The sequence below is a fragment of the Brassica rapa genome, chromosome A09 (assembly GCF_000309985.2).
Source record: "Brassica rapa cultivar Chiifu-401-42 chromosome A09, CAAS_Brap_v3.01, whole genome shotgun sequence".
In the NCBI taxonomy this organism is placed as follows: domain Eukaryota; kingdom Viridiplantae; phylum Streptophyta; class Magnoliopsida; order Brassicales; family Brassicaceae; genus Brassica; species Brassica rapa.
The window spans coordinates 32,617,181-32,639,843 of NC_024803.2; the positions used below are offsets into that span (position 1 = coordinate 32,617,181).

Here is a 22,663-nt window from a genome sequence, read left to right on the forward strand (position 1 = left end):
CTCAGTGTTTGGGATTTCAGATTTTATATTCCTTAGTATCTGTTTTTCTTATGAAAAAAACTCAGAAACATTTATGCTAAACCTTTTCTTAGTTGTATTAATAGACGTACACTTCTTATTCACATATATTTATAGACAATAGATATTGTGGGTAACCATAATCAACTTCACACATCAAAATCTATAAATCTATGTCTTATTCACATATATTTATAGACAATAAATCTAGTTGAATCTACGTTTTCTCCAGCGAATCCGACCTGTGTCTTGCTTCGAAAACCCTGAAAGCCTAACAAAGCTAGGAACGTAGCTGCATAAAAACGCAAAACGAGTTTCCGTTGCATTAGCTTTAGTTACTAGGAACTCCCTCTCGTTGATGACTCTGATAATAGATAGTCCCTTCATGCCAGTGTCATTACAAGTTATGACGAGTCTATCGTTTTTGTCGAAATAATAATTCGTAGAAATTAATGAGGCTGGGACGTGGATATAAAAGCGGAAATTCTGGTATGTCCACGACCACCAATTTGGTCCAAGAAGTAAGCATAAGCCAATGCTTCACCCATATGCATATCTTCCTTGTTTTGTGACATTGCTCCAACACCGAAAGCCTATCTCCTTTATAAATCTCTAGTGCAATAGGATTCATCTCATCATAGCTGAATGGCAGGTCATCTATGGGCTGAAACCTTTCACCGGAAAAATCATAGCTTTGTACAAAGGCTGTATGATCTTCTCGAAGGCCTATACAATAAGGAGTTCCTCTCAAAGATAGGATCGACAATGGCACACTAAGGAACCAATCAAAACTGATGTTATCTATAACCTTCCATGTCTTGGATGCAACTTCACAGACCTCGACTCTTGAAGGTCTATTTCTCGAATTACTAGCACACCGAAACCTTAAGATCCTGAAATCACAATGGCTGAGGTATCCAAGGCTGTAGGCATCATCACGTTGGTGAAAGTCACTACCGCATTTGATCCAAGTCGTTTCCTTCAGTAAGGGGTTCCTAACCAAAAGCTGGTTTTCCATGACATACAACAACAGACCATCGCAATGAACAGCCCTGTACAACTTAATTGCCTCGCATGGTCGGACTTTTGTAAGGGTATTATCTTCGACTGTAGAGAGAAAAGCCCAATTCTGTCTTGGCCCACTCCAGCCCAGCAAGAATCCTGCATAAACAAAAAGGAAACGTGAAGTTAGTTTCTTGTTTTGTTATGTCGGTCAAAGACGAACCAAGACAACAAGGAATAGGAAAGTTAAGAGGCTGATGATGTTATAAATAGAGGAGGTGGTCACGGCTTTAGAATCATTGTTGGGGTCAAAAACGGTTACGACGGAATTACCACCCGAAAATCCTCAGAGATCGTATTTCCGAAAGAGTTAGTAAAAGAAGGGATATAATTTTCGTAAAAATAACCTATACGAGGTTATTTCTACGAAGAAGTATTCTTTGGGATTCAAACCAAACGATCGTCCCGCTCGGTCGCTACGTAGCGACCGAGCTTAGCCAGGCTCGGTCGCTACGTAGCGACCGAGCGATCGTCCCGCTCGGTCGCTACGTAGCGACCGAGCTCGAGCCAAAGCTCGGTCGCTACGTAGCGACCGAGCGATCGTCCCGCTCGGTCGCTACGTAGCGACCGAGCTCGAGCCAAAGCTCGGTCGCTACGTAGCGACCGAGCGATCGTCCCGCTCGGTCGCTACGTAGCGACCGAGCTCAGCCAAGCTCGGTCGCTACGTAGCGACCGAGCGATCGTCCCGCTCGGTCGCTACGTAGCGACCGAGCTCGAGCCAAAGCTCGGTCGCTACGTAGCGACCGAGCGATCGTCCCGCTCGGTCGCTACGTAGCGACCGAGCTCAGCCAAGCTCGGTCGCTACGTAGCGACCGAGCGATCGTCCCGCTCGGTCGCTACGTAGCGACCGAGCTCGAGCCAAAGCTCGGTCGCTACGTAGCGACCGAGCGATCGTCCCGCTCGGTCGCTACGTAGCGACCGAGCTCAGCCAAGCTCGGTCGCTACGTAGCGACCGAGCGATCGTCCCGCTCGGTCGCTACGTAGCGACCGAGCTCGGGCCAAAAGCTCGGTCGCTACGCAGCGACCGAGCGATCGTCCCGCTCGGTCGCTACGTAGCGACCGAGCACTCGTTTCGCTCGGTCGCTACATAGCGACCGGGCTCGAGCCAAAGATCGGTCGCTGTATAGCGATTGAACCTTTCCGAACATCGATACGACACCAGTCCTTGCATTCTCGTCAAACCTTCGAATGCTATCTCCCGAAGACCGTAGCAAGCTCAGTCTATGTTTCCCGCTATTCTAATTCATCGATCAAACTTCGCGGATTAGAAACCGCGGAAAACTCGTAGTAAACGTGTCGAGTCGGAAGACGGCCCAAAGGGACCTAAAACACGACTCGAGGCCCATCCTACGATTTTTCCTAACCAAAAGCCCGTGAACCACAGCATGGTTCGCGCTTGGCCCGCGAGGAAGGATAAATGTCAAGTTTCCGCGGATAAATACGGAAGTTTTGAAGATAATTGTGAAGATCGGGAAAAATGGAATATCTCCATTTTTATGCTATGACGGCTTAAGGGCAGAAGAGTAAAAGCGTAAACCGACCTTGGAGCTAGTATATAAGGAGTCCTAGGCGAGGAGCAGAGGAGAGAACTTTTTTCAGAGCAAACTTAGCACTTAGAGCGATTTAGGCAACTTTCCGTTTTTGTTATTTCGAGCTGCGACTCAATTAGGTTTAGCCGTCTTAGGGTTGCTAGAACTAGGAATCTCGCCGACAGCTCTCGAGCCCAGGCTTATACCTTGTTGTAACGCTCATACGCAGATTCGGAATAAGATCTATTTTGCTCTCTTTTCGATTTCTTATTTTTATCGTTGTTATTCTCGTGTTCTGATTGCTTGACGTGTGGTAATTAACAGATATCCGGGTCCTCTGGGAAACTAGGGTTTTCTTAGTTTCCTTATTTAAACGGAAATCGACAGTGCGAATTTCGGTTCCCACAGTTTGGCGCTAGAAGGAGGGGGACTTACGGATCAATCTAACCCGCAAAAGCCACACACAGTCAGACATGTCAACCAACGACGCGGATAACGTGCAAACTCCCCTTAACGGAGGCAGCGGCACCGATCTCCACACTCCGGTAGCGGACGTATCTGCGGCCAACGCGCAAGCCAACGCCGCGACTCTCGAGGAGTTTAAAAAGATGTTCGCCACCTATGAAAAAAGGTCGGAAGAACAGGATAAGCTCGTGAATACCTTGACCAAACAGGTTGAAACCTTAACGGCAAGGACCCAAGCTATCCGTCCCCGCGGAACCACCAAAATCCGCGGGAAGAGGCTCGATTTCGCCACCCCACTCGATAGAGCAGGAGTCGCGCGGGAACGACCTTCCGGTCAAAACCCCAGCGAGAAGTCTCCCATCGAGAAGGGGAACTCTGAAAGTCTTCCGCTCCCTGCAAAGGACTCGGAGGATAACGAAGCCGAACACATTGACCTGGACCCTAGCGATGTCTCCAACGACAGCGACGAGGATGGCGACAGACATCCAAGAAGGACCAGAAGCCGATCCGCTCGGGAAGGCTCCCCGTTCGAAAAACCAATGACGGAAGAAGAAGAAGTCGCCTATTGGAACGAACAAGAGGAGCTGGCCGAAAGGCAAACCGAGCTCACTCGCAGTAAGCGCCGACAGGCTCGGAAATCCTCTGACGAGACATCGGATATCCGCGATCTTCGCGACTACATCACCAAGACTGCGGCAGAAGTGAGAGCCGTAAAGTCTCAAATCCATCATGCTACTAGTGCCGCCCCCGAGATCGATCGACTGCTGGAAGGAGCTCGAAAGACCCCCTTTACCATCGCATTTCGGACATGAGGGTGTCCGATCCGGGAAAGATCAAAGTACCGAAGTACGATGGTACGGCCGATCCGAAAGCGCACCTTCAGGCTTTCCACATCGCGATGGGAAGAGCAAGACTGAAGGACGGCGAAAAGGATGCCGGCTATTGCCGCCTGTTCGTCGAAAATCTTGAAGGAGCAGCGCTCGAATGGTTCGCACGCCTTCGTCGCAACACCATCGGGAGTTTTCGACAGCTCGCATCGGAATTCCTCAAACAGTACTCTGTATTCATAGACAGGGAAACCTCCGATGTTGATCTCTGGAGTCTCTCCCAGAGGGAAGACGAACCCCTCCGCGAGTTTATCAGCCGATTCAAATTGATAATGTCCAGGGTCAGCGGGATAAGCGACAAAGTGGCCATCGACGCGCTGAGAAAGACGCTCTGGTACAAGTCGAAATTCAGAAAATGGATAACTCTCGACAAACCGCGAACGATCCAGGACGCCCTCCACAAAGCAACAGACTATATCATAGTGGAGGAAGAAACTAAAGTCTTATCGCAAAAACATAAGCCGGCAAGACCATCCTCGAAAGACGCAGATCCGAAGGGGAAAAAGAAGAACTCTCGTAACGACAAGTACGTCCATCACGAGGGGGAAGATCTCCAAGGGGCGCATAACTATGCGATCAGTTCGGATCAAGGCCGGACCACGGGCAACACATGGACTCGCAATCAAGGGTATGACGAGAACACCTTCTGCGAGTTCCACCAATCCCGAGGACACTCCACGACTAATTGCAAAGTCTTAGGAGCAAGACTGGCCGCGAAGCTGCTCGCTGGAGAGCTTTCGGAAGTAACTAGCGTCAAGGATCTCATCCTCGATTCTGATCGGCCTCCAAAGACGGACAGAAATCCGCCCGCCGAAAAATCTCCTCAACGAAACCAACCTGGGGATAAACGCGGTAGGAGGCCGGATGACAAAGGGAACGATAACAATCGTCGCAGAGTCAATATGATCATCGGAGGATCTCAATACTGCGGCGATACCGTGTCAGCCATCAAGGCTTACCAACGGAAGGCAGAATCAAGCGCAAAATGGCCTACATGGTCTCCTCCTCGAGACGGCCAAAATTGCTCGATCACCTTCACGGAGGAAGAAGCCGGCGGTATCGACCAACCTCACTGCGACCCTCTCGTCATAGATCTCGTCATACGAGATTTAGAAGTCGGAAGGGTACTCGTCGATACGGGAAGCACGGTCAACGTAATCTTCCGCGACACTCTCAATCGGATGAGTATCGAACTCGGAGAGGTAATTCCGACGCCAAAACCACTCACGGGTTTTTCAGGCGAAGTGTCGATGACTCTCGGGTCAATCCAATTGCCAGTCATGGCCAAGGAGATCACGAAAATCGTCGAATTCGCGGTAGTCGACCATCCCGCTATCTACAACGTGATCATGGGAACCCCATGGCTCAACGCCATGCAGGCAGTTCCGTCAACTTACCACCTGGGTCTCAAGTTCCCAACGCCGAGCGGAGTCGCGGCCATCTGGGGATGCCAAAAACAGTCGCGACTATGCTTCCTCGCGGAGCATAAGTTAAGGCAAATCACGGCTTCTGCAAACGGCAAACGCGCGAAGATAGATCGATCTTCGGCCAAAAGCACCCCGCACAAGGACGAAGTAAAATCGTCTGTCAACGCAAACGCATCGGACGTCGAAGCTCGACATAAATCCGAAGCCCACGCGACAACTCAACCGGAACATCCGGAAAATAGCGTCGACCCAGCCACGATCGACACGGTCAAGGCGGACATCGCGACACCAACCGCCGAGTAAGAACACTCGCGGCATGAAACAGAACTACGAGATGGCTTGATCCTCGAAAGGGGTACGTAGGCAGCTTGTCAAAAGACGAGTTCAGCTATCCCCCTCTCTAAAAAGGGGGGGGGGAGTGGGTGCGTATACTCGTATACTCCCACAATCGCCATTATTGTAATCGAGTTTTTAGAAACATAAAAATTTTTACAATATACACTGTCTTTTTATCGAAAACGCTTACGCTTCAGTTTACGCTCGTCTGCGGCCTCATCCGGCCCAAAAATCGTAAAGATTATCACCTTTCAAACACGCATAATCCTCGAAAATAACTGCGAGACGTCGCAAAAAGTTAAAATTCGAGGACAATGCTAAACAAATTGTCCGAACGCGACCACTAAAAACCTTACACCCCGTTCGTCGATTGGCCCCGACGAACACGCCAGCCGTCTTAAACAAACGCAATCCGATCACTCTTTTGATCTTTAAAAACGTCCAGCACAAGGACAAAAGCGCGCTACAACAAAAATCCGAAATTTTGGTTTAGCACTTCCAGATTCTGAGAAGATGCTCGATTCGTACCATACAAGTCATATAAGCCGAGAACATATCGCGGACTTTAAACCGGTGCGAGTCAGGAAGAAATCGCAACAGGAAAAACGATAGCCGGCTAGTCACCGCACAAACCTTAACCGAAAGTAAACCTAGGTCTTGCCCTAAACCCAACGCTCTGGTCTCAAACATCTCAAGGCATGATATCTAAAAGATACGAGATCATAAACCATGCCTCTCCGTTCGTATCTCAATGTTCTCGAAAATCGTAAAGACAGATAAATTTTTACGAAAATCACGAACGAACCAACAGATCGAACGTCTAATTAGAACTACATACGAGACGACAACTCGTATTTACTTCAACCCTACTCAGGAAAAACTCGAAACGAAACATTTATCATATAAATAAACCGCGTAAAGCGGCAAGGGATTCAAAGCCACCAACGGCCAGTCCCGGAAATACAAATACGGCCATCGTGGCCTAAACGAAATCCAAATTCAAAGGGCCACATTCGACCGAAAACAAGGATAACTGATCCATCCCTCATAATCCAAAGTCGAAGTCCCCGGACAACGAAGCACCAAACGCATCCGCAGGACGATCCACTTCCTCGCCACCGCCGTGAAAATCGATCGGGACCTCCTCGGTATCAGGAGAAACCGGGATGGAATCCCAGAACCCTTGAATCCTCTCGTCGATCGGAGGGATAAGCGCCTCAGCGTGGGCACGGTCACTCATCCCACTCTTCATCAAGCTCATTTCTTCTTCAAACACATAGTCGTCGGCTTGCGTCCTCCAAAGACTTCCGACCGAACCACGGCACTCGCGAAAGTCGCCCACCGAGGTAAAGGCATTCTTAAGATTCCCGTACTCAACCTGGAACTGAGATGCGCGAGTCTTCATCACCTCGACGATCTCTCTTTTGCCTTTCCTCTCCGATCTGCGAACAGCCCGCGCATGATCACGAGTAAGCTGTGCCTCTCGCTCCAGCATCTCGCCTTGCACACGGGCGAGATCCCGCTCCGCTTTCTCCGCCTTGAAACGGTAGACCATGGCTTCTCTATGACCCGCCTCGATGGCCGAGCCCAGCAAGCTCAGGCCCTGCAAAATCAATAGGCGTGTTACAAATCCATACATAGGACAATCACTTAAAAATTCCCAAGAAAAAACTAACCCCATTGATGATGCGAGATCCTTCCGCAACGACTCTCGGCCTCGCCGATTCTTTCGTAGGAGGAGCATCGAAGCCCGATGGCAGCCCAGCAAAGAAATCATCGAAGTCCGGAATGGGGGCTTCGCTCGAACCGCTTCCGTCGCCGTAAGCAAGGTTCGGATCCCATCCTGGAAGCATAGAGTCATCCATCGAAAACTCTATGTCGCCGAGATCGACGTCTTTTCCCTTCCAAGAGCTCGACTCCGGCGCGGCTGTCGGAGCTTCAACGGGACTCTGGCCGTCGGGTTCGGAGTCGCTTCCCGTATCCGCGTCCAAAGCTGGACCAGGTTGCACAAATTTCAGCGCCTTCCGAACCCTTCTCGGCGTGAAAGAAGTCCAGAAGAAGGGACCATTCCTGAGAAGATCCCTCACCGCGATAATATCCTCAGGGAACGGAGCAAGAGGATTGATGAAGGGACGATTGTTCGGCAACCTCCGGAACAGTGGAATGCAACTCTCTTCGACGGACGCAGCGTCCAAACGAACAAAGAAAAAGAACTTCTTCCACGAGTTGAAGTTCGAAATGAACTTCTTAACCACCGACATAAATTTCCGAGGGACAAACCTATGCTTATCCGTATCCTTGACAAGTTGAAGCCTCAAAAGCGCTTCATAATGATCGACGGAAAGGGAAAGGCCATGCTCATAGCTTAGGATCAAGATCCCAATAAGGTGCTGAATGGCAAGGGGTGTCAACTGACTTATCGCGACTTCAAAACGGTCCAACACTCGGACGAGAATTTCGGGTATGGGGAACCAGAGGCGACAACGCACTATGAACACCTCATAACAAGTAAAGTAACCCTCCGGGGGGTTGTTAGCACATTCCCCGCGGCAGGGAACCCGGAACTCCACAACATCCGGGATGCGGTAGAACGACCGCATCGTCGCGAGAAACTCGTCAGTGGTCCTACTTGCGTCCTTTCCCTCGACTCCACGATGGACCAGGACCGGGAATGGCTTCTCCTTGGGAGGGATCAACGAGCCGTAATGAGCAACCCACCATGCCTCGTTCTCGGCAGGATGCACCGAGTGAGGCACGAACTCCGTCTTCGGAACGACGAGCTCTTCGTAAGGACTCGCGGACGAAGACCCTTTTTTCGCAATCTTTTTCTTGCTCGACATCTTTACACTTCTCTTAAGAGAATAGAGGAAAAGGGTGGAGAGAAAGATAGAAAGTTTTTGAAAGATCTTAGAGAAAAACAAGAAAGTGAAAAAATTATGGAACAAGTTACCTCTCTTCTTATAAGACATGAGGATTTACTATTCAAGCTCGGACTTTCGCATATTAATTCCATCCATCACGCCTAACTTGCCAAACATGCCTAACCGCACGCTAGGATCCCCCCATGCATGATCCTAACGGGCTGGGGGGCTAACTGTTGGGGTCAAAAACGGTTACGACGGAATTACCACCCGAAAATCCTCAGAGATCGTATTTCCGAAAGAGTTAGTAAAAGAAGGGATATAATTTTCGTAAAAATAACCTATACGAGGTTATTTCTACGAAGAAGTATTCTTTGGGATTCAAACCAAACGATCGTCCCGCTCGGTCGCTACGTAGCGACCGAGCTTAGCCAGGCTCGGTCGCTACGTAGCGACCGAGCGATCGTCCCGCTCGGTCGCTACGTAGCGACCGAGCTCGAGCCAAAGCTCGGTCGCTACGTAGCGACCGAGCGATCGTCCCGCTCGGTCGCTACGTAGCGACCGAGCTCGAGCCAAAGCTCGGTCGCTACGTAGCGACCGAGCGATCGTCCCGCTCGGTCGCTACGTAGCGACCGAGCTCAGCCAAGCTCGGTCGCTACGTAGCGACCGAGCGATCGTCCCGCTCGGTCGCTACGTAGCGACCGAGCTCGAGCCAAAGCTCGGTCGCTACGTAGCGACCGAGCGATCGTCCCGCTCGGTCGCTACGTAGCGACCGAGCTCAGCCAAGCTCGGTCGCTACGTAGCGACCGAGCTCAGCCAAGCTCGGTCGCTACGTAGCGACCGAGCGATCGTCCCGCTCGGTCGCTACGTAGCGACCGAGCTCGAGCCAAAGCTCGGTCGCTACGTAGCGACCGAGCGATCGTCCCGCTCGGTCGCTACGTAGCGACCGAGCTCGGGCCAAAGCTCGGTCGCTACGCAGCGACCGAGCGATCGTCCCGCTCGGTCGCTACGTAGCGACCGAGCTCAAGCCGAAGCTCGGTCGCTACGTAGCGACCGAGCACTCGTTTCGCTCGGTCGCTACATAGCGACCGGGCTCGAGCCAAAGATCGGTCGCTGTATAGCGATTGAACCTTTCCGAACATCGATACGACACCAGTCCTTGCATTCTCGTCAAACCTTCGAATGCTATCTCCCGAAGACCGTAGCAAGCTCAGTCTATGTTTCCCGCTATTCTAATTCATCGATCAAACTTCGCGGATTAGAAACCGCGGAAAACTCGTAGTAAACGTGTCGAGTCGGAAGACGGCCCAAAGGGACCTAAAACACGACTCGAGGTCCATCCTACGATTTTTCCTAACCAAAAGCCCGTGAACCACAGCATGGTTCGCGCTTGGCCCGCGAGGAAGGATAAATGTCAAGTTTCCGCAGATAAATACGGAAGTTTTGAAGATAATTGTGAAGATCGGGAAAAATGGAATATCTCCATTTTTATGCTATGACGGCTTAAGGGCAGAAGAGTAAAAGCGTAAACCGACCTTGGAGCTAGTATATAAGGAGTCCTAGGCGAGGAGCAGAGGAGAGAACTTTTTTCAGAGCAAACTTAGCACTTAGAGCGATTTAGGCAACTTTCCGTTTTTGTTATTTCGAGCTGCGACTCAATTAGGTTTAGCCGTCTTAGGGTTGCTAGAACTAGGAATCTCGCCGACAGCTCTCGAGCCCAGGCTTATACCTTGTTGTAACGCTCATACGCAGATTCGGAATAAGATCTATTTTGCTCTCTTTTCGATTTCTTATTTTTTATCGTTGTTATTCTCGTGTTCTGATTGCTTGACGTGTGGTAATTAACAGATATCCGGGTCCTCTGGGAAACTAGGGTTTTCTTAGTTTCCTTATTTAAACGGAAATCGACAGTGCGAATTTCGGTTCCCACAATCATCCGAAACAAAGATACGAGAGCGAGGCAAATAGAGAGAGATCAAGAGAATCAATAGTTAGGAGATTTTGGTTCTAAAGAGAAGCTTGTGATTTCTATTTTGTTCTTGTAAGGTTACTCATTGATAGTGAATAAAGAGGAAGAGCTTTTGATATTGATTTCAATCTAAGTTTAAAGCACTACGCAAAGGTTTAAATCCTAACAAGTGGTATCAGAGCAATCCAGGTTTGATTGCAAGTGCTAGGAGGAGATATGGAATCGATATCCGGAGAGTTCGGAAAGTTCAAGGTCGAGAGGTTTGATGGAAAAGGTGATTTCGGGTTATGGAAGTACAAGATGCTAATGCAGTTGGAGCTTCTAGGGTTAGATTCTACGATTCAGGAAGTTACGGTCACGTCTTCTGAAACAGACAAGGAGAAAGACGAAGAACTACCTGAGGTCAAAGTAGATCCGTTGAAGGATAAGAAGGCAAAGAATCTAATATGCATGAGCCTAGGAAATTTGGTTCTGCGTAAGGTGATGAAGGAAACAACTGCGTTAGGAGTTTGGAAGGCTTTGGAAAGAGATTACCAAACAAAGACACTTCCTAATAGGATCTACATGAAGCAGAGGTTTGCGAGCTTCAAGATGGATGATCACAAGAGCATCGAGGAAAATCTAGATATTTTTCTTAAGCTAGTTTCAGATCTTGCAAGTCTTAACATCAACATCAGCGATGAAGACCAGGCAATTCAAGTTCTATCTAGCTTGCCCCAACAATTTGATTCACTAGTTGACACGCTCAAGTACGGGACTGCAAAAGAAACTCTTACCATGAACGACGTGACTAATTCAGCATACTCCAAAGAAGTGGAGTTAAAGGAAAAGGGATTGCTGAATAAATCCAGGTCTGATGCAGAGGGTTTGTACGTGGAGGAATCAAGGGGCAGATCAGATAAAAAAGGTTATAGAGGAAAATCTAACGGCAGGGGCAGATCTAAGTCAAGACAAAGGTTCGATAAAAGCAAAACAAGTTGTTTTATCTGTGGAGAAGAAGGACACTGGAAAAGAGAATGTCCTGAGAGGAGAAATAAAGAATCTGCAAACATTGCGACGGAGCCGAAGCAACCGTTAGTGTTAACAGCTAGTGTGCAAGACACTAAGCAAGAATGGATCATGGATTCTGGATGTTCTTATCATAGTACATCAGACAGGGAGGTTATGTTTGATCTCAAGGAGTTCAATGGTGGTTCAGTGTTAATGGCTAATAACACTCAATGTGACATCAAAGGAATTGGGAAAATAAAGATTCAGAATTCAGATGGCTCTGAAGTGATACTCACAGGTGTCAGGTACATTCCAGAGGTGAGAAGAAATTTAATTTCTTATGGGATGTTAGAAAAATCAGGTTGCAAGTACAAAGGAAGCAATTTTATGGTGCACTTCTACAAAGATAATAAGAGGGTGATATCAGGAAAATATCACAAGGGAGTTTATTATCTACAAGGCACAATTGCTAAGAGTAAGAAGAATATGCCTAGAGTGGAGAAAATAATCAAGAAGAAGACGTCAAAAACGGTGACGTTCGCAAAAGTTCTGATTCAGGGACCTACTCCATATGGTTTTGAAACAAAAGACTCATCAGCTCAAGGTGGAGACTCTTTCTTGACAGAAAAATCAGAAGAAATTGAGTCTAAGGCGAGCAGTGAAGAATCTCAGAAAACAGAATCTTCAACGGATGATGTATTGTTTGGAAAAGAAGTAAGGCATAAAGATGGTGATCTCTTAGCACATGTTTTGACTGCACCTAAAGAGCTTAGTACAAAAGAAGAATCTAAAGACTACGAGGAAGACTGGAAGAAGGCTGGAAAAAGGGAATACGTGAATACAAGACTCGGGAATGGCGTTGTGAGAAAAGTGTCACATATATTGGGAGAGGGTATCTTCGGAGATAGAGTCAAGGAGAATATAACACTATCTAAGAACCATTCCAATGAAAATCGAGCAGGAGTATTAATCAACGCAGTACCTGGAGAGGAGCTTCAGGTTCGCTGCGATTCCGCCTAAGAAGGAAGACGCTCCAGGTAACTCCATTATCAATGCTGTCTCAAGCTCGCAGAGACAGAGGAGGAGAAGCAAGTAAGTTTCAGGTTTATATTGATAATGGAAAACTCAAGGGGGAGTTTAAAGAGTTACCTGTGAGCATAGATGCGAGACAGAGGTTTTAGCTCAAGGTGGAGTAGCTGAAACACAAGAAAAGTCGCTCAAAAAGTTTGAAAGGTCGGATGAGGAGTATACTTTAAAAGAAAATTTAAAGTTGAAGGGATGACTTGAGAAAACGTCTTAAACAGCAAAGAGAAGCTGAATGGAGACGAGTATCTAGGTCGGGGAAAGAAGAAATAGATCACCGGAGAGGAGAGAACGTCTTAAACAGCTGCTGTGGTGGAGGATAAACACCAAGGAGAGCTGAAGGGAGACGAGTATCACAACCGGGAAATCAAAGCAGATCACCAGACAAGTAAAACATCACAGGCATCATCTTAATCAGGTTAAAGCTACATGAATTACCTTACCAGGAAGTTGAAGTGGAAAGGGGTTCGTGGGTTCGTCGGAGTAACAGGGGAGTCTCAAAAGGATCAACGGAAACGCAGGAAGGACTGTCAAAATTCAATAGAGGGTAAGGCTTTGCAACTTCAAATGAGAATAATCAAACTCTATCAAGAAGACTCAAAATTCAGAGAATCTTACCGGAAAGCTGCAGTATGACCGGTAATATTGATTGAATTGATCAACACCAACATGAAAAATTAGATTTGCTAGTCACCAAGAAGAAATCGCGAGCTTCTTTGGAGATGTCTAGTGTTGCGATTAGAATGGTCTAATCTAGTAAAGGAGTGAGCTTGAGATTTGAGAAGTTGAATCGCTATCCTACAGAGGAATAGGATAAGCGATTAAATGACATCAGTGGTTTTGATCACTACAAGGATGTCACTGGCGTGGAGCATGTCGGAGTTGCAGAGAAATACCACGGAGGGATTAAAGACAAGGGTAAATGTGACGCAGGGTGAAGAAACGGTACTCGCCGGAGGTGGAATGATTCGTCGGTGAGACATCATCACAGTCCCAAGAAATTCTAGGTGAAAAAAAAAAAAAGAGGGGGAGATGAGTGAAGATTGTCGTTTCTGGTTTCGTGTTCATGGCTCACTGCAAAGATAAGGATAAGGAGCATGGCGACAGTGACTCAACAGCGAAGTTGTCACAGATAGCGTTTCAGATCAAAGGTGGAAGGAGATGGAAGCTTGAAAGCGTCTACGGTATCATCGAAGGAGGTGACAAGAGAGAGAAGGCAAGAATATGGGCTTTAGGTGGAGATTGTAGAGAGAAAAGCCCAATTCTGTCTTGGCCCACTCCAGCCCAGCAAGAATCCTGCATAAACAAAAAGGAAACGTGAAGTTAGTTTCTTGTTTTGTTATGTCGGTCAAAGACGAACCAAGACAACAAGGAATAGGAAAGTTAAGAGGCTGATGATGTTATAAATAGAGGAGGTGGTCACGGCTTTAGAATCATCCGAAACAAAGATACGAGAGCGAGGCAAATAGAGAGAGATCAAGAGAATCAATAGTTAGGAGATTTTGGTTCTAAAGAGAAGCTTGTGATTTCTATTTTGTTCTTGTAAGGTTACTCATTGATAGTGAATAAAGAGGAAGAGCTTTTGATATTGATTTCAATCTAAGTTTAAAGCACTACGCAAAGGTTTAAATCCTAACATCGACGATCAAAGACGGAGGATCGTCCACGTTGTTTTGCTGCTCTTCAATGCCCACGGCAGAAATCTTAGGACCACGGTCTGTGAGTATAAACCGATGTTCACCGCTATAGCTGTGCATGTAAAACGACAAGTTCTTCTTGTTGAGTCTCTCTTCCAATATAAGATATCATCCACGTTGTGATTCACTTTTTTGAATTATAAGATATGCGATAACTCTTCCAATATAAGATATCATTCATCGTATAATATTACATTCGCATCTCTTCTTGTTGAGTCTCTCTTCCAATATAAGATATCATACACATTGTTTTGCTACTCCTCGATGCCCAAGGCAGATATCTTAGGACCAGTGTCTAATAATATAAAACGATGTTCACCGCTATAGCTGTGCATGTGAAACGACAAGTTCTTCTTGTTGCGTCTCTCTTCCAATATAAGACTATTCCAAAGCTTACATGCACATCTCAACGTCGCAAGATATTTCCATGTTACTCTGGCGAGAATTTCCTCTTCCAAATCATATGGATTCAGTGCCATTGTCGTGGAACCTGGTTGTCAAAAGAGAGAGAAGATGCGAACAATGTTTTATAACCCTAACATACATAATGTAGATGACGATAAAGTGGAAATTGGAAATAACCAAAATAATAGGAAACATGGATAAATAAAGTTCATATATTTCAGTGATATTTCTTATGGTAAAAGTGACAAATACGATCCGAACAAATGATCAGTACCAAATACGACATCAGTTCAATTATAATTCACAAAAAACTATCTGAACTTTTTAAAGGTTTCTAGTGGTCTAGTGGTCAAGGTTTAAAGATTTCTACACCCAGGTCTGGGGTTTACCCCAGACAACGCAATTTCAACAAGAAAAGGTCTGGGTTTCAATTATCGGAGAAGGCGAATTATGCAGAAAATTAAAGAAAATGCTTTCAAGAGATCTTCAGCAAGGCGCAAGGAGTACCATCAGGAATAGATCTCATAGGGCAGGGTGATGCAGTCAGGCGTGGCTGTAATATCGTCTATGTAATGTTTCTCATAATTTGTAATAGCATAATTAACCAGATAACAAAAACTATCTGAACTTTTTAAAACGTGCATAAATCCACATAATTGACTTCGTTGTGATCTAATGTTTTTTTAAAATAATATGTCCATTTCAGAACTCGAACCCATGCCTTAATACCCATTTAAATAGGCACATTAACCATTAGATTAAAGTAACTTTTTGAAATATTATTACAAACTGGAAATTATATACACTACTATACTTCTTCATCTTATCCATTTAAGACTTTGGTGATGATTGTTTCTAATTTATATAAATACATAAACCTTTTTTTGCTTATCATATCTTTAATAAACATATATCTTACTAAAATATAAATAATAAAATATTTATAATTATACAAAATTAAATATACTTTAAACTTTGAAGCTATTTATAAAAAAAATCTTATATAAATTATTTATAGTTTTTAGACTTAAGTGGGTTTTTTTTATTTTTCAAAGTTAATGTTATGTATTTGTGATATTTTGATCAAACTATGCCTAACTCGTGAAGCAATAAACCACCTGAAGAAGCCGCTCCCGTTTGAGCTGCCTCGAGAAATAGAGTGGTAGCTAACATTTCGGGCTGAGTTGGGAACCATGTTGAGGAGAAGAAAAATGGTCCATAACTGGTTGAGAGACCTAAAGAGATTGTTGGTTCAATAATTGAGATGGCGCAAATAGACTATGTGAATAAGAAGAAGAAGATATTTGGAGAAGGTGACAAAGATTCAGAAAACATGTTGGTTTTGGAGCTGCTTGCAAGATTTCACAAGAGGTTTTTGGGGATGGTTCTGCGAAGTCTAGCTGGAACGGTTTCATTCGGCCAATACTTGTGGATACCAAGGTCAAAGTGAAAGAAAGTTTGAAAAACGATAATGGTGGAGATGTGTTTTTTGTTGGGAAAGAAGTGATGATCGTTGGTGGTGGAGGAGAAGAAGAAGAAGAAGAAAAGTGTTTGATGCTGAGTCAAGTGAGAAGCATGACAGAGGTCAGACTGATTTAGGAGTGATTTGAAAGATGGGAGATGATTGATGAGTACATGAGTGATAAGAGGATACTGAAGGCATGAGACATTATGATCAGTTGCCTAAGCAACATAAGCTTCAGAAGATCCTACAAAAATAAACATGAAAGAAGATGATAAGGAATCGAATCATACCATCGTCGGCAGCAACCAACAAAATGATGGGAGCAGTGTTCTAGATAGCCTTGGTTACCATCTTGTCACCAATAATGAAACTTTTCTCTTTCTTAGCAGTTCGAATTATGCTTTTGGCCATCGCCAAACCAGCTTTGAAAGTGATGACAACCACGATGAACCTCATGAACATCAAAATCTAAACTAAGTAATTGTGTAGGGAAAAACTAATGTTTCAGTCTTTAGGTGGGCTTTGGACCAGTTTATGTATCTTAATTGGGATGTACATCTTAGTAATTTATGCGCCTGAATTTGCCATGGATACTAGTTTTTAAAAAGGGTAAATCAACCTAATAACTACAACAACAAGTAATAGATGAAAATGTGAAGAAGTGTAGTGCACAATTTTTGTCATTTTTAAGGCGAAACAAAACAAATGAAACCAGACAATCTTAATACCCATGAATCCCTTATATTTGAAATCAAATGAAGATATCCAAGTTGAAGTTGCATCACATCAGTTAATCAAACAATAAGAGAGACATTAAACTCATGAACAAGCTCAAAATTCATGAGCAATCTTCAAAACATTTTGATGCTGAGTCAAGTGAGAAGCATGACAGAGGTCAGACTGATTTAGGAGTGATTTGAAAGATGGGAGATGATGAGTACATGAGTGATAAGAGGATACTGAAGGCATGAGACATTATGCTCAGTTGCCTAAGCAACATAAGCCTCAGAAGATCCTACAAAAATATGCTTTTGGCCATCGCCAAATCAGCTTTGAAAGTGATGACAACAATGATGAACCTCATGAACATCAAAATCCAAACTAAGTAATTGTGTAGGGAAAAACTAATGTTTCAGTCTTTAGGTGGGCTTTGGACCAGTTTATGTATCTTAATTGGGATGTACATCTTAATAATTTATGCGTCTGAATTTGCCATGGATACTAGTTTTTAAAAAGGGTAAATCAACCTAATAACTACAACAACAAGTAATAGATGAAAATGTGAGGAGGTGTAGTGCACAATTTTTGTCATTTTTAAGGCGAAACAAAACAAATGAAACCAGACAATCTTAATACCTATGAGTCCCTTATATTTGAAATCAAATGAAGATATCCAAGTTGAAGTTGCATCACATCAGTTAATCAAACAATAAGAGAGACATTAAACTCAAGAACAAGCCCAAAATTCATGAGCAATCTTCAAAACATTTTCTTTTGATTAATTTTTAAAGTTTACACTGTAGTCTTTTACTTTGTATCTTATTTTAAAATTTTTCCTTTCATTAATGTTCAAAATTTATAGAAGAATACGAATAAAATTAACAAGGCCAATTTGTACCCATTATAAACAAATTAATTGTTGATGTTAGCAAAATTTATTGAAGCATTATGTTCCAATGTAACTAAAATCATCTATTTATTGAAGCATGTGAAAATAACATGGTCTTTGCGTATAGAACAATGAACAATTATGTAACTAACATGGGTTTTTTTTCTTTGGTGTTACACTTTCCATCCGAAGAGATATGAACTTAATGCCCATACTTCAGTGATTTTGTTATTTGTTTTGTCATTTGATATAGTAATTTTAAGTTATAAAGTATTACAAAGCCAATTTTGCTTTTGAAACACAAATCTCTTTCAATTATGGTTTACAAAGATTTTTAAGAGAAATTAGTGCTCAACTAAAGAAGTTTGGTGTATTTAGTGATCTACCAAATTCAACTATTTCTCAAACAAATGTGATGTTTTTGAACTTTGTTTCCCCTACTCACACAGTCATGTAGACTACTGTTATTTATAGGCAAAATCTTCCAAGATTTTGTAAGATTTTATCCTCTGCACACAAGATTGTCTAAGATATTATAATGTCATCTAACTCTTATTATTTGTTTGAGTTTCAAAATCAGTTCACATTTTCCTCTTTCATTTCTCCAAATAAACTTTCTGTTTCATTAATTCTCATTCATCTTTCCAAATAAACTTTGTTTCCATCTAACTCATCAGATTCATCGATTTTGCAAGCAAGTGCACTAGTTTTTCCTGCTAGAACATGCAAGAGAATCACATTCCCTCTCTTCAGATCCAATCTATGCAAATTTCGGTCAGTTTCATGAGTCTCCAAGCTCTGTTGCAGTTTACAATCACTAGATTTTAAGGAAACTATCTTTACGGTAAAGTTCTCAAATCTTCTTGTGATTTCCTTATGTCGTCACTTTAAATCTGTCCGCTAATAAATTATTTGGCTCGATCCCGATACAGATTGTCCGAGCTTTCTCGATTTGGAGTAGATGATTTTCTCAGAAATAATGGTGTTGTGATTAAAGTGCGGAGGAGGTTGTGTTTTGATGGTGGTTATGATTAAAGTGCTCCTGGTTGAAGAAGCTACTAGATGTTACTCTTGTTGGATAGATATTTACATATATTTTCGAGACAATATAAATTTTAACCGGATATTATTCTACGTAGATGCCAAAGCTAGTTGAAAGAACCAGTACATAGACAGAAATCATTTCATTTATACGTGTTATAAAGAAGGAAACTGTAATGTATGTTGTGTTAGACGGCTACAATTTTTTTTGATGCATTGTCACAAACCAAAAGTAATAGACGATTAAAAAATTATTAGTCAGGATACTTAATGTGTTATCTCAAGTAACCTATTTTCTAAAGGTGTAAGTATTATATTATCTGTCCAACAATTTGATATGTACCAACGAACAGATGTACCTAAACAATATTTGTATGTTCATTTCATATGTCATAACTATGATCTTGATTCTTATGGTACCATACATAATGCAAACATGTTTATCCCAAATAACTTACTTGTTAACTATGTACATATTATATTAGATGTCTAAGAACTTGACATTATCAACAAGTCATTTTTTATCTCAAGTAACTCATTTTCTAACCGTGTATATATTATATTAGCTGTCTAACGATTTGACATTTCCAACAAATATATATACATAAACAGTATTAATATAAACTTTTCCGGTTAAGAACTTGATTAACAGGCTACAAAACATATTGTTCATCCAAGCCTCGCGATAGCTTGTACGACTACGCATTTAGCCTTATATTTGGACTGGTGGGGTTAGGGTTTATAATCATAAAAGGGTTTAGGTTTTAGATTCAGAAAAGGGTTTATTGTCATAAAAGGGTTTAGGGTTTATGTTATATATGGGTTTAGGTTTATAGTCTCCTAAGGGTCTAGGGTTTAGGGTTTACGAATAGGTGAGGGTATAGGGTAATATAAGGGTTTAGGGTTTATAGTATATAAGGGTTTATGGTTTAGAGTCTCCTAAGGGTTTAGAGTTTATATTCATATAAGGTGTTAGGGTTTAGGCTCTAATATAATATTGGGTTCTTGCAAGTGGTCTTGTTATGTCCAATGCCCTTGCACCTGCTGCATGTGATCCTTCGGCGAACACATTTCACATGTTTACATTTTCATATATGTTGTGTTATTTCAAGATTACCACGCAATTCAATGTCAAATCAACTACCATATTTACCACGATTAAATTAATATTTAACCTAAATACATCCCCCGCGGGTTAAACTTTATCTTATCCGTCCAAAAGTGTTACAATACCCAAATCTAGAATTACTTAGTGAAATACTAACTTATTTCACAATTTATTTACTTTACAGTAAACAAGTTGGTTATTGAATTGGATATGATAGTGTTGAAACACATAATCAGCTGTTTGCGTCAGAGTTATCTTGAAGACACTGTATCATTGTGTTTACCGATGCAATTTCTTATAATGTAAACGAGATCTTTATGTTATCTTGCCAAATCTAGATAAATATATTGTGTGAGAAATAAAATCCTAGAAACCTACAGCCGAAAAGAAGAGTCATAAAGCGTCAAGGGTAAGCTTGTCTTTTTCACTCGTCTTTGGCTGCCACATCCTCCTAAGCTTTTGGTCTTTGGTGTTTCGCTAATATAGCGATCTTTTTATGTTTCGGCCTAAATTGCTCATTTTTTAAAGCACAATTTCATTTCTCGACTCTACATACAAAATACCTAAAACATTTGTATCTTGTTTTTAGAAAAACTATAAATGAATAATAAAATATTATTAAACTTACAACCAAAATCGTACATCAAAAAAATTATTTATAAGAACATATAAAAATACAACTCATTTCACTCAAACTCTAGATTCTATGATAAGATGCATCAAGCTAATTTTACTTGTCTAATCCAGTTTCTCGTGATCTTCATACTAATATCCTAAGCCTCTTTAATGTTCAAGGATCTCAAGCCTTCGCAACTAAAGCCCATAGTTAGAGGCCCATACGTGGTACAAGCCAAACAGTAAAATTGGTAGAGAAATGGAATCAGAAATATATAATTTTTTTGTAATCAGAAATATACATCCAGTAACATTATACTTTCATGAAAAATGGAAAAATACAAAAACATCAAGGAAACAAAAAAAAACTCAACCACAAAAACCAAAACCAGAAACCAACCAAACCGGAAATCAAAGATCAGCAAAACCAAACACTTTCCAGTTTCCACAGCTAACGTTATTCACTGTACAAATCTAACAAAGCTTTACTCAACCTTCACAAAACCATCACTCTTTTGAAGTCGAATCCGTCTGAGACACCCCACTACCCTGACGATCTGAGTAAGGTCTAACAAACGATCTCCTCCACCAAACCTCAAAAGCTCTCTGCAGATTCGGACAACCATCTCCACCATTCAAGAAGCTCCCAAGCCAAGACATCAAAATCCTCTGCTGATCTTCCAGCAGGGCCGGGCTTTAGGATAAGCGGGTGAAGCGGCCGCTTAGGGCAGCAAATTTCAAGGGGCATATTTTAGTTTTTTTTTATAGATAATTCAAGTTTGTAAAGTTGCTAAAATAATACTTCGGGTATAATTAATAAAAATGATATTTTTCGGATCTTTTAACAATATCAATAAACTGTTTATTTAAAAATATAGTAGTTAAATATATTATTAAATTATTAGTAGTAAATTTATATTTTAAATTATAATTAAAAGGAAACCCTAATTAAAATTTAACCACTAAGCAATTTTCTTTTTTCCTCCTTCTTTTCGGTTCCATCGTGCTTCCAATTTAGTTTATATTGTTTGAACTTCAGTTCTTCGATCATAGTATTTTTATTGACAAGGCGTACTATATAGGTATGTGACTAATTTATTATTTTTTCTTTCTATGTGTTAACCAATCTTAGCTATAGTCAATTATTCATAAAATATTGCAGCAAAATCTAATGATTGTTTATTGTTAATTGGTCAATGAATTTTACTCTTGTTATACGATTTTGAATTATATATATAAGGGCATAGTTTTTTTAATTGGCTTGGGGCATCATAAGATGTTGGACCGGCACTGTCTTCCAGCGGCAACGTTAGTATCGTCCTCCCTATCCCTTCCTCCACAAGCTTCCCATCGAACGATCTGCAACCGTGCTGCAGCCAGTTATAGTCCTTGAACAAAGGCTGCAGCCACGTAGTCAACAGCAAAAGCCTAGTGTCTTTCGAAGGCAGCAGCTCTCCTCTCCCTAACCCTACGAAGAGCCTAGACGTCACACGGCTTATATGGTAACGAGACACCAAAGGAAGCTTCTCGTGTAACAAAGCCAGCTCCGTTTGGTTAGCCCACGTGACTGAAAACTCCTTTGCAGCTTGTCTTTCCGCTAACACATCAAGCAGCCACGTGAGGTTATCAGCTTCCACACCTATCTGTTTAGCATCACTCTCGTCCTGTCTGAACAGAGACAAGACCGTGTCTAAACATCTCTGGCAAGAGGAGTAGATCGTCTCGTTGAAATTCTCAGCTACATTGTTCCCGTTCTGTTCCCTGAGAAGCTTCAGGACTATAGACTTCATCTCGCGACGGCTCTTCTCCTCTTTGCTTCTCAACACAAGCTCGATGATGCGTGAGAGCAGGGGCGGAGTCAGCATATGAGGAAGGGGGTCAGCTGACCCCACTACTTTTAAAAAAATATTGTTTTGTTTTAAGCAAAATTTGTGTTGACCCCACTAAAAAAATAATTTTGACCCCACAAAAATAATTACTAAACACTGAAGCTAAAATTTAATTATACAATTAAAAAATTATACTTTATATCATTGAAACTTTGGAGTTATATTAGTTTTAACCTCATTTTTTTGATAATTATCCAAAAATATAAA

The 22,663-nt window shown here is 42.7% G+C and overlaps 2 protein-coding genes across 2 annotated transcripts; both read right to left on the reverse strand.

Moving 5' to 3' along the window:
* On the reverse strand, positions 1–13,251 carry LOC117128535 (putative F-box/LRR-repeat/kelch-repeat protein At1g11620). The gene is made up of 3 exons (XM_033281226.1): positions 13,246–13,251; positions 13,071–13,154; positions 1–1,179 (listed from the first exon to the last, which is right to left on the reverse strand). The coding sequence occupies exon 3, from the start codon at positions 1,034–1,036 to the stop codon at positions 434–436; it is 603 nt and encodes a 200-aa protein (XP_033137117.1). The 5' UTR covers positions 1,037–1,179; positions 13,071–13,154; positions 13,246–13,251; the 3' UTR covers positions 1–433.
* Positions 13,252–15,356: 2,105 nt separating this feature from the next.
* Positions 15,357–22,538, reverse strand: LOC117128532 (BTB/POZ domain-containing protein At3g50780-like). The gene has a single exon (XM_033281195.1). It carries the CDS (start codon positions 22,430–22,432, stop codon positions 21,761–21,763), a length of 672 nt encoding a protein of 223 aa, XP_033137086.1. The 5' UTR covers positions 22,433–22,538; the 3' UTR covers positions 15,357–21,760.
* Between the last annotated feature and the right edge of the window lie 125 nt (positions 22,539–22,663).

Bases quoted from the DNA above. Each gene is read 5' to 3' on its own strand.
- LOC117128535 (XM_033281226.1), bottom strand. From the start codon at position 1,036: ATGGAAAACCAGCTTTTGGTTAGGAACCCCTTACTGAAGGAAACGACT.
- LOC117128532 (XM_033281195.1), bottom strand. From the start codon at position 22,432: ATGCTGACTCCGCCCCTGCTCTCACGCATCATCGAGCTTGTGTTGAGA.